General features: G+C 34.4%; 1 protein-coding gene across 2 annotated transcripts; it reads right to left on the reverse strand.

The window, feature by feature from the left end:
- Window positions 1-638: 638 nt before the first annotated feature.
- On the reverse strand, window positions 639-14,727 carry LOC116305393 (cAMP-dependent protein kinase type II regulatory subunit). 2 transcript variants are annotated; one of them, XM_031715298.2, is made up of 13 exons: window positions 14,376-14,727; window positions 11,306-11,341; window positions 10,955-11,007; window positions 8,445-8,528; window positions 7,651-7,757; window positions 5,922-5,967; window positions 4,953-5,014; window positions 4,530-4,575; window positions 4,178-4,279; window positions 3,188-3,262; window positions 2,665-2,730; window positions 1,882-2,008; window positions 639-1,272 (listed from the first exon to the last, which is right to left on the reverse strand). In XM_031715298.2, the coding sequence occupies exons 1-13, from the start codon at window positions 14,494-14,496 to the stop codon at window positions 1,151-1,153; spliced, it is 1,047 nt and encodes a 348-aa protein (XP_031571158.2). In that variant the 5' UTR covers window positions 14,497-14,727; the 3' UTR covers window positions 639-1,150. The 2 variants fall into 2 exon arrangements, with proteins under 2 accessions (XP_031571158.2, XP_031571157.2); XM_031715297.2 differs by lacking the exon at window positions 14,376-14,727 and adding an exon at window positions 11,726-12,159.
- Window positions 14,728-17,401: the final 2,674 nt, after the last annotated feature.

Genomic DNA, 17,401 nt, shown 5'->3' on the forward strand with positions numbered 1-17,401 from the left:
AGGGGCTGGAAAAATTAGGCAAATAGACTTAATCGCAATATAATCTTATCACTGATATGTAAAGACTTTAGGCTTTGTTTAATTTTGCACAAGAATTAACTAGTTTACATTATGATTTATGAAAAATCACTCTTAAAAATTACAAGAAAATGGAAAAAGGAAATATGATTACAAGCGTGAATTAATAATATTAATGTGTGCAAGCACAAATCTCTAGCACAAAGCATGATGGGAAACGGAGTACTACACAAACCAGAACAAGGAAATCAATAATAATCAGACAAAAAGTGGTCATTTTCGTGTTAAAATACTTACAGTTACATAAAAATGTTGAAGGAAAAATTGTCAGACGGATTTTAAGAGCTGAAAAATGGTAAGTACTCGGTTTCCCATCATGCTTTGTGATAGATATTCGTGCTAGTGCACATTGGCCTTTTTATTAGCAAAAAATTTAAAAGAATTAAATTTCATTTAAATTTTAAATTTAATTTTTAAAAATTTAAAAATTTTGTTCTAATAAAGGTTTTTAGGTTTAGACACATTTCAAAATAGGTGATCCCTGCACACCAACCCTGGATCTGTCCCTGGGAGAATAATTACTCTATGAAATGCTCTGGCAATTAGCTCTCTGGCAAGTGTTCAGTGTCGAGCTATGGTTTAGTGATCTGTCAACAACAACAAGTTTAATGTACATTTATACATAATAAATATGCTTTATTTACAGACAGGGTCTTTATCTTAACAAATCTCAACAGTTCTTGGTAGAAAAACTGCTAAGTGTGTGTTTAGAACCAAACACACAGACAGTAACAAATAACAACCAAAGATTGAGGTTGTAGTAACAGTGAATGGTAACCTAATTGTCTCTTGGCTTTAGACCATACGTAAATATAATTATTCAAAATAATCTATCATGATTTTAAAAAAAAAAAAATTAGCTATAAACATGACTTCTTCAAATCACTCAAAAATTATTGTGGAATTTGTTTGTTCATAATTATTGTTAAAATTCAAAATCAAATTTAAAAAATCCAATTTACAGCTTTTGGGTTATTTAAGATCTACTGTTTTGGATGAAAATTATGGGAACTATATGTCTACAAAATACGACATTGGCAAAAATGTGTTCTTCTAGATGGTTGGTTGGTTTCTATCTTAGCTCACTATGTTCAACTCCAAGTTTCTTCAACTGTTCTTCATAGCCATCAATACTTCTCTTCATAATATCCATGCAAGAACCTAGAAGTCTTTCAAATGCATGGACATCGAGAACTGAAACACAGAAAAAGTCAAGATGAGTCACTTCATTACCCTGCACGACATGTATGACAGCAATAGACACAAGTTTGTCCTTACTAAAGATAACAAAATCTTTTATGAAAATCTATTCCTGGCTTTAACCAACCACCGTGTCCTTATTCAGTGTCTTTTCAAAAATCAAATTTGATGGCAAACCAAAACATGATGTAGGTCCTTGGCATTTGATCTGATCCCCCCCCCCCCCCCCCCCCCCCCCACTTGCCTTAAGGGAATTAAGGGTGGCATAGTTGTAGTGCAATCATCTTTCATCTCTTGGGCCTCAGGTTTTATTCCCAGACTTTGCATCTCATTACTGAGTAAAGTATGTTACAGGCCTCCCTTGATTTGAGGGTTTTTCTCTGGGTTCTCCAGTTTTCCTCCCTCTGCAAAACCTTACATGCTAAATGGCAATTTGTGAGTTAGCTGTGCCCTGATCGCCCAGAGTCTCTTCAGGGTATCAAAAAATTTTGAAGGTCCCTTCTCCGTGGAATTCAATCAAGACATTTAGATGCTGATGATGTTGTTCATGCCACTACAACCAGGAGAAATTATGCAAACAGTACTGAAATTAAGAGTACAAACCTGCACAGTTAACATCTCCTTCAGCATATGCAGAAGCAGCTCTCTTGTTATGAGTAATCAATGCAAGCTCCCCAAAGTATCCTCCCTGTTCACACCGTGCAACCTCCACTTCAGATGTGGGATCATTCTACATGAAAGACAAAGCGTATGCCGATTTAAGTTCTGTTCATAATGACAATAGTAAATAAATATACATACACCTAATTGAAAAAACGTAGTCGGGTTCAGGAAGGTCATATCATCGATGCTACGACTGAAAAGGATTTTGGGTACTCCGAAATAAGTATTATATTTGCATATAGACATGTAAGAATGCACAGTAGAGCAAAGTTGGTTGATCTAGATTAACATGCCAAAGCCATGATGCATAAAATGTGCACAGGAAGGGAAAACTGCAATACGCATGAAAGTAGTATAATTGTTTATCTTCCCATGCTCCCCTTCAGTCTTAGCTTTGATGATATAACCTTTTTTGAACCCGACAATGCTTTTTTCAATTAGGTGTATACATATGCCAGTTGCAGCTTTTGAATAAAGTAACTGGTAGACTGTTGGCAAAAATGGAAAAATCTTTCACAACTGTGTTACTAACAATTTTGAAAAACAAATCCTGTTATGAACATAAAGGGAATACTGCATTTTATCGTTTCTGAACTGCTTCTCGTTCTGACCGTTGAGCAGTTACATACAAGCTTTTCTCATGTCCTGAGATATCAGATAGGAAATGGGTGCAATACTCAGAAAGTCTTAAAACAAAAATATAACATTACAAGATTTCTTTACCTGGTTATGCATTCTGATAGAAACAACACCAGCTTCAACAAAGTACATATAATCTGCTTCATCACCCTTTAACACAAAGGTACACTCATTAGAAACGTGTTATCAACATAATAATTACATTCAAATGTTAAGAGCTTGCTGGAATTGTTTATATTCATAAGATTTTTAATAACATATTACAAATGAGTGAGTCTGTGAGGAAGTAAACATGGAGGATGATTTCATTGAGGGTTGAATCTTCAGGGGTCCTAAAAAATGACCTGAAATATCATGTCAAATCATTGGTCCATTTGTTATAGGTTTTTTTTCCATGTTGGATGAATGTCGTGCTTGTTTGTTATGTTGGTTTTTCATGTTACAACAGCATGGCCAACATTAAGCCAAAAGATGTTGGCTAATATAGGGTCAAATAATGGGCCCTTTGTCAGGGATCCTACTTGCTTTAACCCTACCATTTTTTGGAGTGATCCTTAGTTGCTTTAATACACATAAGCCAGAGACTAAAATGCAGTTGAAATATTACCTGCTTGATGATACATTCTCCATCTTTAAAGCTTTTGGAGTTGAGGGCATCTGCAAGGTTCATTCTTTCGTATTCCTTTTTGAAATAAATATCAATCCTTCATTAATAAAATACTACTTTCCAGATAAAGATGATAACTGGGTGAGTATGAGGAGGTAAGCCATGCAGTTTTGGAGCAATGGACTTGCCATGGCACATTAAGTTCATTGCAGAGAGCATTTTGAACCCTTTGGCAGGCAGGCTTATTTATAACATTTAGACCTCATTAACCGAGCAGGATGTCTGTACGGGATAATCTTGATCGAGGTCTGTACCCGACCGAGGTCAAGATTATCCCGTACAGACCGACCAAGCTCGGTTGATAAGAGTTTTATTATATGACCACTTTTCATTGAAAAGGACAAAATATTTTGCCGTAAGATTAATATACGATCGGACGGGTTAATATCAGGGAATCTAGACCAGTCCACGATGCAATCTATCCAATCAGATTGCTCGATTTGCTAGTGTCCAGGCTCTAAGATTCACGGTCATATAATATTTTACATTATTAATCAGAAATGTGAAATTACTTATTTATACTTTATATCCACTCCTATGAGTGAGAAACGATAAGGCAAGATCATTTGGTACTCCAGGATAATGTATTTTACCATAGCTATAACTATGTGTTATGATTGGATGAATTACTGTAACACTTATAGACCTAATCGGCTAACATGTTGCTATAAACGTTTCCACCCAATTCAAACCACATGGGACTAAGTTTCATTGTTCGTCATATTTTGGTTTCACAGTTGAATTCGTGGAGACAAATGCTTCTATTCCCAGAAGGTTTGACTTGGGTGGTAACGTACATAGCAACATGTTAGCCGATTAGGTCTATTGAAATAGAAGCCATTTCAATGTCACATCATGTGGTACCATATATATGCTGTAAGTCAGTACCATGTTTCCCACTCTTACCAAAACTACCATTACTTTACTTACTGTTATTTCCTGGAGCATAGGGACCTTTTCCAGGAAACCTTCTAAAGCTTTTCTCTTTTTAGCTGCTGCCTTTAACAAGATTCTTCTAAATGTTGTTCGATCCTAAATGAAAAAGTGAATGAGATTTGAAATGTGAGGGAAATTATGTAACATAGATTGCATAATTAAGCTGATTCCAATGTATATTTATTTTAATACCCTGAACCACTAGAAGTTAAAAGGCAAGTGTATCATTATAATGCAGTAATTATCATAAAATGAATGGCCTTAAATCCCAAGGAAAAAATATCGTACACCACTTCCCATTAAACACACTGAGACCATCAAGATATTTTTACGGTTTACAGCTTACCAGAGCCCAAAGAATTCCTTCAGTTGTAGCAACTATTGTTGCAGCCCTAGAAAAAATTAATTCAAATTTTAAAATCAATATGGTGTCAATTTTGCCAATGATGCAAATCCAACCTCAGAGTGCAAACTAATGATAGACCTTTTTAGCTTTGTTGTTTGCTGTGCACATTTTCAGACCATGTGATGCAACTACTCGGAGTTGATTCTTTCATGTGTAAATATTTTAACATGTTTGCCATTAAAAAAAACAAATTCTCAAAGGAATGTCATGTGATATGAAATGGGCAATTTGCATATAGTAAGTAATAGTACATATAGTATGAAATAGTACCAAAGCTAAAAAGGTCTATTGATCCATCTATCCATCACTAACCATCATTAAACCTTGATATTATTATTTAAAAAAATTTTTATTGGTCCTTACCTTGGAGTGTTGTACATGAGAGCAAGCTCTCCAAAGCTACCCTTATTGTCATAAGCACCAACCTAAAGGAAATGCAATAAAATAGCAGGCATTTGACATCTTTTTGAAAACTTTTTTTCAAGTTTAAATTTTGCCCTTCACCTCTAACTAACTAGGTATTTAGTTCTTCACTTTGATGTTTTTATATCCTTTTATTCATATTATTATCATAATAAGCATGAAGCCCATGTCTCCAAAGAGAGTTTTTCAGTGAGGTCCTGCGGAGGTTTTCAATGGGTCTTGTTACATTGACGTACAAAATCTGCCTATCCAAACATCAAAGTGAAGCACGGATGTCTCATTGTTTAGCATAAAACTACAAAATCTGTAAAAATATATACATAAAAAGAAATACGTAAAAAAGAAATCAAAAATGTGAAAGTGTTCACAGTAAAGAGGAGGCAAACAACAGTTAAAATTAAATAAAAAATTGTACTGATAACTCAGTGCATGGCCCTCTAGTGGTAGTGTGGGCTTGTTTGGTTACTTGGTTAGTTTCAAAGATTTATTTTCAGATCTATTTCCTTTGCTGACAAAAGGATTATGTGAATATTACTTTATAGTTACACAATATTATAACAAAAAAAAGTAATTGAAACTATGATCTGCAGATAAATCTGAGCTGTCTAACTAAGATATGCATAATTAATTATTTTCAACTTGTTTTACACAATGACTAACAAACTACAATGTAGATAAATCTGACAAAACAAAATTAAAGCATCATTATGATCATCTGCCTTTCAGAGACAAAATCTTGAAAAAATATAAAATATTTACTTTTATATACCATCAAGCAAAGCCCAGTCACCTGCAATCAGAATTATTTCAAAGATATTTGACCCTTTCAACCAAGTTACCCTATTATGAGTGCTCGCAATGTTTTATGAGAGTATTATACAAAGGGGTACATTCTAAAACAACACTCACCAGCTTATCTTGGCCCTCTATCTTTACAAATATGTCAAATTTTCCTCTGAAAAATAACACCAATTTAATAAATTCAGCAAATATAATAATCCACAGTATAATCCCAAGATAAAAGAGACTGCACTGTAATCTTCTATGCTGTCAAAGCTAGCCCTTTTTTAAATCAACTCTCTGATAGATTGAGCCTCCTAGCTTGTACTCTATGACCACGCCATTAGAATTGTGTCAACGATGGCACTGAGGTATAATCCTATTTTGCTATTGGTTATACTTAAATGCATTTGCTTAACCTATAAACTTATAATGAAAATCTAATCTCTATTAGCATTAGCATCTCATCTCAACCTTGGGGCTCACTCTAGGGGATGGGGGGTACTCTGCTAGGACTTGGGTAGAGGTGTTCCTCTGGGATTCTGAAGGGGTACCCTGTTTATGACAAAAAACTCAAATTTGTAGACCCTGTTTATGACAAAAGATATAATAATTATTAATTATTAATTATTAATTGCACTGAGTTCCTGTTTCAATTTTCATGTCAGCTCAAGCAATAATTTGTGAACCAGCTTTTAAATGAAAGTTCACCTTCATGAAATAAGGCTTTTATTACTTATTATTTATTTATCATATCCAAGAAAGCAATAATTTGTGAACCAGCTTTTCAATGAAAGTTCACCTTCATTAAATAAGGCTTTTATTACTTATTATTTATTTATCATATCCAAGAAAGCAATAATTTGTGAACCAGCTTTTCAATGAAAGTTCACCTTCATTAAATAAGGCTTTTATTACTTATTATTTATTTATCATATCCAAGAAAGCAATAATTTGTGAACCAGCTTTTTAATGAAAGTTCATTTTCATTAAATAAGGCTTTTATTACTTATTATTCATTTGTCATATCCAAGAATAAGAATAAGCCAAATAACTTTTATTATTTCAACACAATAAGTGTTTAAAGCCATCATGCTAGGTTTCTCTCTTACTAAATGGTTTTATTTTAGACCTTCCTGTTAAAAATTTCCAGTACCCCATACTTCTCTTATTAGGAGCCTCTACTTTTAATTACTTATTATTTATTTATTATATTCAAGAATAAGAATAAGAATAACTTTATTTCAACATGATAAATGTTTAAAGCCATGGCAGATTTCTCTCTTACAAAGTGGTTTTATTTTAGACCTTCCTGTTCAGAATTTTCAGCACCCCATACTTCTCAATATTCAAAGCCCCTACTATAGGATAGTGTATGGTAAGGTAGTTGTGGTAAGGAAGGGTGAAGTAGTGTAGGTGGGGTAGGTCAGAGGTTAAATGTTCAGTGTACGGTATGGTTGGAAAAGATTCAATTTTTTTGAAGCAATAGTTTTCCATAATATTGAATGCCTATATTTCCTAATGTAGATTTGGGTCTTATTTATTTCTTTTTTATTTATCTATTTTATAAATATTTAATTAATCCTGACCCGGATATCTATGGAAACCCTGCATGCGTATTGCTTGAGTCTGGAGGGCTTTCTAGAACTGCTTACTCCAGGATTTGAACTAGAATATGGTGAAATATGTATGCATTTTTAAATTCAAATCAAATGAAATTTGAAACTAAAACCCTATCTACCAGCTCTCTAGTTCATACAGACCTCAGGCTTAGATTTTTCCAGTATACCCACAGACCTCCCAGATAGCAAAAATAGAAAATAATTCAAGGGTTTAATCATATGCAGATTACACTCACTTGTCTATAACATAGAAGTTATCTCCATCATCGCCTTGATCAATCACATGATCTCCTATTTGGGTTCTTTTTTCAAACATTGCATCCAATACTTCATTTAGTTGATCCTACAGTTCAATATTCAGTAACATTTTTGAGTGGTTCATTAAGAATATGAATTTTTATATTTTAAAATATTCAGTCATAACAGAGGTTTCAATAGCAGGTGTCTACAGGAAGTCTATTGCTGGGTGCCTATGTTATCAGATAACCAATCCAAAACACACAACACACACACAGTGTGATTCAGATATAATTTGACTAAAATTCAAAGGATTTAGTCGATTTGTATCACTGGATATTATGGCCTTTTGTCCCCATGGGCTCGCAAGATATTGGAAGCTATCTTCCATGGGCCTGGCCCTGACTTGTATTCCATAGTTACAAATGTCTTTATTTCTATGGAATCCCAGCTGTTACACTGATCCCTTTGGCTTCCCTATCCCACCCATTTTCATATTCATATGCATGAACACCATATAGCCTAATTGAGATGTCTGAGTTTTTGTCTTCAGCTAGTCAAAAATTCATTAACTCAGATGATTGGAAATTTGATTGACAGATTCCAAAAACCCAGAAGTCCTAAATTATAGTCAGTTGAGGGCCACAGAGTTGTCAGTGTTTTTTAAAAACTGTTAAGCTTTTACCCTCATGAAATATAGCTTATTATTATTATTATTAGTTGCTTAGGTCTTGTAACTTAATTCTAAATGGGTATTAAAATAAGTTTCAACTGTATGCCCTTTCACACTTACTAGAGCAACATTCTTGAAGAGAAGAATATTCTTTACAGCATCATTAAGTCTTTGTCTCTGATCATCAGTCTTTGGATAAACAACCTACATAGACAACATTTTACAAATATTACAACTGCAATAAATAAAGTATACACTCTAAAGTAATTAGTAAAAGGGATGTTAAACTAGTAATTTCACTAGACTTTAGAGAAGTCAACCATTAAGAATTACTTTTTTTAATTAAACAAGAGTTAACAAAGTACAACTACTATTGGCTACAGTAGTTGTCATAATTTATTCATCAATGGAAACAGTCTGACATCAGTAAATTTGACATGAAGACTGAGACAAAAAGTCAGTCTTCCCAGTAAATAGAAAAATAGAAAACAAAAAAAAAAACTTTTTACGAACCCTATAAATAAACAGATTCATTGGAAAATTGAATACACCATGAACTTTTTACTTTATAATAATTTTGTTGATTTTTTGTTGTTTTTTTATTGTTTCTTTTTATGATTCCTAATTCATTCCACAAAAATATAACAACAAATATCAGTTTAAATACAGTTACCATATGACGGATCTAAAAGTCATTGCATGCAAATTAGAGTATATTGACCCAGCTGAATTCTGTGTAAACTATTTTTATGCTTATAATACACTCAACAAAATTACACGATTCTGATTGGACAAAAGGAGTACAATTAAATCCCAAATTGTACTTTGTAGAGTCTCAATTAAGTTGCTCAGTTTTGTTAATGTATTATTTTAAAAAAATTGCACAATCTTCTCGTACAATTTGGAATTAATAGATACTCGTGATATTTGAAAGTTCTCAAACTGAACTCGCGTAAATGCTTGTCCAATTTTGAAAACTTTCAAAACATCATTCGTACCTATGAATTCGGAATTGTACTCAAGATCATGCGATTTCCTATGCTAATTTGACCAAAGACTGCAGTACTTTCTACAAGCTTTACTCTTGTCTGGTGGTTGTCAATGTGCACTAAGGATGAATAAGTAGGTTATTAAAACCCTCAAAGCAATAGAAATATAATTCAAGTGACACTACAGCAGCTGATACATTGTTTGTCTTTCAGTGCAGTGCATCACCAAAGAAAAAATGTCAGCACCTTCTCACATATTACATTGTTGTAAATCATATACACTCAATACCTCAAAGGTGTTTCTCCATCAAACCAAAAATCAATAAAAATAGAATGTATTTCATGAGGTTGGAATTCAGATGCTACATATACGCTCATGTTTAAATCAAAAGAAATCTTCAAGTTCTACAGAAGGAAATTGGAAATGCCATTATAAATTAGCCATCAGGTCATTCAGAATAGCACCTGCACTGAAAAGTCAACTGTAACATGAAAAACAAATTGAAAGAGTATTACTTGATCTGTAGCCACCCATGTAGCTACAATGACTCATACATATATATAGAAAGTTAATAAAAACAAATTTTTTGACAATCAATAGATCTTACTATCTAGAGGTTTTGTATCAAATATTTGTTGTCCTGACCAACAATAAAGCTAAAAAAAGAATTGAATGAATCCTTTATCTTTAAGATAAAAAAGGAACTTCAAGCAAGGTGTATAGAAAATCCCCCATGCACATTGAGAAATAGGAAAGAATGGAAATTTGACATTGAAAAAATTTTTGGGAATCTAAATAAAATCTAAATTTGGAAAGGAAATGCAAATTTCAGAGCCATAGTATTACCTAATCTAAAACATTGACAAAGAAAAAATAAGATACACTGTAGATACTTATAACAGCAAAGACTTATTTCCACGATCCTCATCTGGCTTGCACTCAAAACATATATCAGAGAAATGTTTCTAAATAATTTGTTAATTTTCTCAAGATTCATTAATCTATTATTGCTGGCTTGGAGAAAATTAATTGCTTAGCAGACATGAAACCAAAAGTCATGCTAGGCTAGGAAAATTCCTAAAAGATAAACAACTTCAATTACTTTTAAAGTGCCTAATTCAGGAAAGTTCAAGGCGACAGTTTCCTATATATTTATTTTCGTATTTTAGCATTAAATTAGAAATGATTTTCGTTCATGCATGTATAATGTACTTTACCCTGCACACTTGAACAAAAGTGATAATTTTGATTGTTACATGTATTAATGTCTTGAACATTATGATGAAGAATTCTTTTTAGAAGAAAAACGCCAAGTTTGATATTCACTTTATTACGTTACAGGATATTATGTTTCCAAGACATACATAATCGAGATAGTGAATGCTGTTCTTGTAGATTATACGTATTTCTGTTTACAGTTCGTTTATTTACAAATCATTTGAATATCCGAAAAGACACAGATTGAAATTTACTATTAATGATGAACTCAATGAACACCTTAAATCATAACAAATCATTATTGATTTGAAATTTTGCAAACTCCGCGGGATTATTTTTTGCTAAGTAAAGCGCGTTAATCGAGAAAAGTTGACCCCCACATTTTTATTTTGTAAGAGTAAACATGTAATTTCTATCCTTACCGGCTGTTCATCTTCATCGTCGTCAGATTCCGGATTCAAAGGCTCGGCACAGACTATAAAGCAGCAAGAAAATCAAAAAAATTCGGTCAAAAAAAGGAATGAATCAAGCGGATTTAAAGTGACCCTGCTGCAAGAAACGGATTTGAAAAACATATTCAAAAATCTTTAGGGAAAAAATACGCTGGAAAAAAAACGATGTTAAAAATTAAGAAAAAGTTCAATCCCACAGCAGGTTGCCTCTTGAAAAGATGCGTTTATCTAATCTCTTTTTCTTTCGAACTCTGTCGTTATAGTTCACAGTTAGCTGATTTTATTTCATAAACACGAAAAAACAACAAGTAAGAAACTCACCAGATTGCCGTCTTACGTAGCGATTCTTCGGGGGCTCTGCAAATAACCGCAAAAAATATATAAAATAACCCTGTAGAATATCGTTCAATGAAATACTATCGAGTAGGAGATTTTCCCAGTCAGCTCATTTTGTGGAGCAGACTAATTTTCCATTAAATTTCAAAGTTGTGAAGCACTTCGTGATCATGATTAAAGTTCGCAGGGAGAAAAGTTGTCAAACTCTAACTGAAAATCTCGAAGAGCAAGCATGCGGGAGTTACTATTTGTGAGAGAAAGTTCATTTATTATAAATAAATAAGTAAGAGCAGAGGCTTTCTAACTTCTTCCGGGCTTTTTGAATTAACCATGGCAAATCTGACCCGACGCTGAGACATCTTGCAAGGCTGCTATGCTGAACAATTTGAGCTTGAAGATTAATACCTGGCATATCATCATCATCCTCATCATCATCCATATCCTCTCCATTTTGTTCAGTAGAAAAACTGACGCCCTTGCCCTTTTTATTTTTTCGCCCATCCTTTGAACGCTTCTCTTTCAATTTGAGCTTCATAAAGTAATTGGCAGCAAAGTCAACGATATCTTCGGGTTTCTCGCGTAGTACATGCACCGTAAAGTCCTGCAGCAGGTCCGAAAGACCAACAGGAATCTCTAAATCCATATTAATCGGGATATTTACAGTGTCCTCTGTCTTTCGATAACATAAACAGCTTCAACTGGTCTTGAGCATAGATTTCAGTGCAAATTTTTAGGAGTAAATATTGTTCATTTTGCAGTAGCTTCTCTCCTTGGTCCTGTTGTGAGCAAACACATCTCATGGCCAAGCGCTTAGTTACTCCCCACCGCACATGCGCACCACTTTGGCGGTAAACGTCAAGGAGACGAGCCTCAATAATCAAATTAGCCAATCAGCGTCGATCCTCATGATTCTAACCAATCAGAACCCGAGTTGGAGAATTTAAAACGAGAGAAAAATGGTCGGAAAGTAAATAAATGGGAAAAATAATTTTGTTTTCGTTTTGTTACCGTGTTTGTCATCGTAATCAATTATAGCAGTTCATAACAGAAGCAGAGCAGTAGCATTACGGAGAAAAGTAAATATGCATTTTAGGAGTCAGCTTAATAAAAAGATTGTTTTTAGTTTTTTTGATATTTATAACCTACGTGTGGAGCTTTTCGCTTACATAACATTAGACTCGATATGTCATTATTGTTTGTTAGAAGCTTGTAACTTTATACACGAACTGACTAAATGTTTTTGATTCGGCTATCGCTGCAAAAGGTGGCCATAAGAGCTTGCTTAAAGTGTTGTGACAAATCAGAAGAACGTTATCTCTACGCTTCCGTCAACGTCATATATAGCTTCTCATGCAAATGTTCATTAAAGATACCATACAACACATCACGGCTCCTATATATAAAAAAATCATAAATATACACTTATCAAAATATAAATCCAATCAGTATATATACGAATCTCAACAAAAGGCGTCACGTTATGTGTAGTACGATTTTTTCTCTTTTTCATACTCCTTTTGTTCTGATAGTTTGAAATGTTTTCTTTGGTATTTTTCCTTTTAATGAGAAGACTGTCAAGAATGATATATTCACTCTTCATTGAAGAACAAAATGTACTTGAACAACAACTTCTTATATTCATTCATGTCTTAGCTATAGGCACTTCGAGTTTAGCGGTATAAAAAAGAGGCGAGATGAAAGACATTGCATTTGCAGGGCCAGAATTATAAATTCCACACAAAAAATATGTAGTATCACCATGCCGATGCAACAGTAAGGTTTTTTGTGTTTTTTTTTTTTTTGTTTGTTTTTTTTTTATTTTTGCGGCAAATTCCTAGTCATTGCGTGTGGTGAGGCATGTCTAACCAGTAGAGCATTAACCGTTTTATTTTTACTGACAAAATTATAATTATTTCCAGAAACAGTTAAAGAAGTTAATATGGCTTTCCTAGGTCATTTCTTCAGTTAGGACTTGGAAAAAATCCAACGTTGGGGGTGATGTTTAGCGAAAAATAAACTACAAAGAAAATACTTATATGAATTTTTAAACATTCTGAAAATCCCTAAAGAGCTGAATTTTGTGTATGATATGAATAATTGAGGAAGAAGAGTTTTCTGTCACTAATAATAAATGATGTGATCGCAAAGATTTCAAAAACGACCATCAATCAAACGAGAAATAAAGAACATAGTCATTCTCATAAATATAGTAATGAGACATTTGAAGGAAAAAATTTGTCAATGATACTCCATATTGAAAGACTTGGGCTCTGCTAACGTTAACTATGGCGTACGAGATTTTAGCGTGAATATGCTCAATCGAAGCACCTGCAAAAGTTGTTATGTTTTTTTCCCGCCTTATCAAACTTCTTTTTCATCTCAATCCTGACAGGCTTTTTATACATACCGCATATCCCAATATTCTAACTAATCTTTCACTGACCCTCAAAATCTATGACTGAGCGAACCGGATATGTTATCTTTTGAAATGCGGTATTATTAGTCTTGCTTGGTAGAAGTTTAAAAGAGTAAAACCAAAACGAGAAGGAAAGTAAGAATGAAAGATAGATTTGTTTGTTTTATATTTACACATCTTGGTTCAAGCTTTGCGTATATGTTTAGCAAGAGGTACATATGCGACACCTTATACCAATATCTTCTATCCAAAAACTTCAACCTAAAGCTGCACGGTTCCCTTTTAGCCGTATAATACGTGGTAGGATGTAGGAAATCCTATGGTATCATGAATAAAATATGATACATTTTAGATGAGCGATTTCTGGTAGAACAAAAGGCACGACACTGTGTAAACCAAGCCGACAACATCATCTGCAAGTAAAACAATCACCGAAAACAATATGCAACAAACTGAGTTTTTTCTCCACCTCTTCGGGGGGAAATTTTAAAATATAAACCTATTTTAAATTCGTAATTTAGTCATGCATTAAACTTTCTAAGGATTTGAGAGCTTTTTTGGTGGTCGTGAGAAATTAATTCTTTACTTTTGAAATAGCGAAGACGAAGGATTTGAAAAAAAGCAAAAAGGACATCTTACCTGGAGAAGGAGGTTGTTCGCTTGTCTCAGTTGGCTCCGGTGGCGGGCGTCTGTTCTTACGACGACTCCAAGGTAATAATAATACTCTTTTTATTCGCTTCCAGCTCAAATTGTCGGCCATTATTTTGGATTTGTCTTGACTAAATCTGAATATTCCGTGTCGCGCTCGTCTCGCTTCAACTGGTGGATGACTAGTGATTATTTACTTAAACTTGTTGCCGATGGCTGACCATCGATGTTGAAATTCCTGATTGTAAAAACATATAACCATAACTAGTCTTTCTTACCAATAAGAGACACTTTGGAGAGAAAAAGGAAAACCCCTTTCAGTCGCAGCTGCCCGTAAGCTATATATGTATGCACAGAAAAGACTCTGACTGGAGGATGGGATCTTAACACAAATATGAATAATGCATAAGCCGATCAAAACCAACAATTGTTAATGGTATAGCATTTAAAGACGTACAATTTCCCACTTGTATAAAACATTAGAACAAGAGGCTCCGAGAACTCCCGACTATCCTACACAAGGTCGGAAAAAATGGTGGTATTCGAGTGAGTGGTCTTGAGATAACTGAAGCTGTGAGTGATTCGCGTTATTTCACTCAAAATACTTTATTGTATAGAACGGTCACTCAAAATACAGTATTCATATAACAACCATAAAACAAGACAAAATAATAAAACCTCTCAAACACAAGGGTTATATTTTTCTGACTTTTGCCAAAATTTTATTCAAAACAAATCATTCTCAAGCGTATGGTTGGTGCAGACAACCCAACATGATTCCCATATCTAAGCCGCTGTATGCTCTATCAGCTCCTATCAGAAGTGTTATTCTTTCAGTATCTAGTTTGGATAAAATATGGTATCCTATCTTTGCGATGTGACTGTAGATAACTATTACAGATAAGTTGGTTTACGTTTCGTCTCCTGCTGTGGGAAGTTTCTGCTCTAGACAGGTTAAGGATAAGGAATTTAATTTTTTGATGTCTTAGTCCGCCGTGCGCGGCTGACAATGATCATTGATATACTGAGTCGTCTTGGGGTCGACAGGGGGGCTTATTCCTAATAGATCCCGAGTAATTAGACACACGAAAGTCTTCTCCAAATAAGGCTTTTTCGTATTTCGCGTGCACTTCTCTTTATTGGCAAAATTAAATTACGAAAGACTTTAATTGCAACAAAGCGTCATGCCAGCATGAAAGCGATGTGAAACTTTTTTTTTTTTCCTGTGTTTTTGCAGCGTCCATGCTAAGATCTTTCTAAAACTAATATGATAAAATTGAACAGTGTATGAAGCGATTAACTTTGGTCTTGATCTGACTTCGATCTTCACATGAGCAGGTGGTGTATCGATATGGTTTAGTAAGTGTTGCCATGGTGATGTTAATGGAATTTGGGGCCATGACATAATTATGTCTTAACTAGACAGACAGACAGACGGATCGACAGACAGCCGATAGATAGGTACTAAACAGGCAGGAACTGAGCAACTTGCCATGGATCGACCTATAATGGAAGCGCATTTTTAGGCAGACAATGAACGGACAGGCAAATATAGTTCAGACGACATACGACCAGGTAGCAGTAATTTGACAATAATCTGAATTCATGCGCGCGCAAACAGCACAACACCTTGACGAAGCTCTATCCACATCTCGAACAGACAGTTTCCCCGAAATTATGCAGGAAAGCTACAAAAGCAGATGCATGACATGAACTGAACGATATCCGTTGTCCTTTCTTCCAATATTCAATCCTTCAAAAAAAAATTCCTCTCCATATGATCAAGATTTTTGTATCGTCACGTTTTGACAGCCATGTCGTATGCTCACCCACCTGGAGGGAAAGAGTTTTCACGTGTAAAATAAGTTGTTGTTGTTGCCACCGCAATTCAATATGGCTGCTTTCACGTGATATTGCAAAACTACTTATTAGTCAAAGGTTTACCCATTCATATCTTGGATAAATTGTCATAAGATACGACAAGGGAACGCGAAACGTTTCGTGTGTAATAACCCCACTGAACCATATCCATGTACTACAAATTGGATATTAGATCCTTATTTTAATTATAGCGGAACTACTTTCACATGTTATGACTAAAAGAATAGTGTAATTGATAACGCCAACGAATTGCAGTGTTGGTCTTCCTGTATTCTTTCCCGCTATCTTCCTGATGGTTTTTAAGATGGCGCCGGTCACAGCCGACACTTCTGCAACAATGATAAGTCGATATACCTACGTGTACAGTGTTTGTAGTTGCTGTTAGATACAGGCGCAAATGCGCACCATTATTATGGAAAGTCAATTTTAACTAATCGGTTCATATCCAGCTGATCTGAAACAGTTACGTAGAAATGACGTCACTACAAAACTGGTGTCATGAAGCTTGCGAAAATTTTACCACAGGTAGCCCAAGCTCTGGTGTTATGTTATAAGGAAATGTATGGGGATTCATCAAAAATTTCAACAAAATCATTGAAACGTGAAATAAAGCCTCGAAATTTTACCCGATCATTGAGAAATAGCACTTCTTTCGCTCTGTGTGGTTATTTTTTGAATCTAGCTCGTTTTTTTTTCCTTAATTGATAAAGGTTTCCAGGGTGCGGAAACATCGTAGCCGCCATGTTGGTTGAACTGATCAACCGCGTCCACGTCTTATTCTTTTATTGGCACAAAGAAATGACGCATTTTAGCCTTTTCTTTGAGATAATACTGTTGTCGAAATAAATATCCTAAAGTTAGAATCGCACGGGGAAAAGTTGAGATCCGGCTTGTTGACAAGAAGTAGTTAAAAAAGGAAAAGCTTCAATTGCTGGCTTTCACTCAGCTGATAAAAGTATTTGAATCTCATTATCTGCTTCACATGGTGGTTAAACACTGACCACCATGTGCTGTCAGCCAGAAAGAATTCTATTGAAAACTTGAGATTTAGCTGATGAACATTCCGCACGAGACGGGAAATGACGTCAAGTGAAATCCAGCAATATTATTTAGATTTTCTTTTTTTAAATATTCGG

This window comes from Actinia tenebrosa, unplaced genomic scaffold (genome assembly GCF_029948245.1).
Source record: "Actinia tenebrosa isolate PJP-AT-01 unplaced genomic scaffold, QUT_ActTen_1.0 PGA_scaffold3__52_contigs__length_22856419, whole genome shotgun sequence".
Classification (NCBI taxonomy): Eukaryota; Metazoa; Cnidaria; class Anthozoa; order Actiniaria; family Actiniidae; genus Actinia; species Actinia tenebrosa.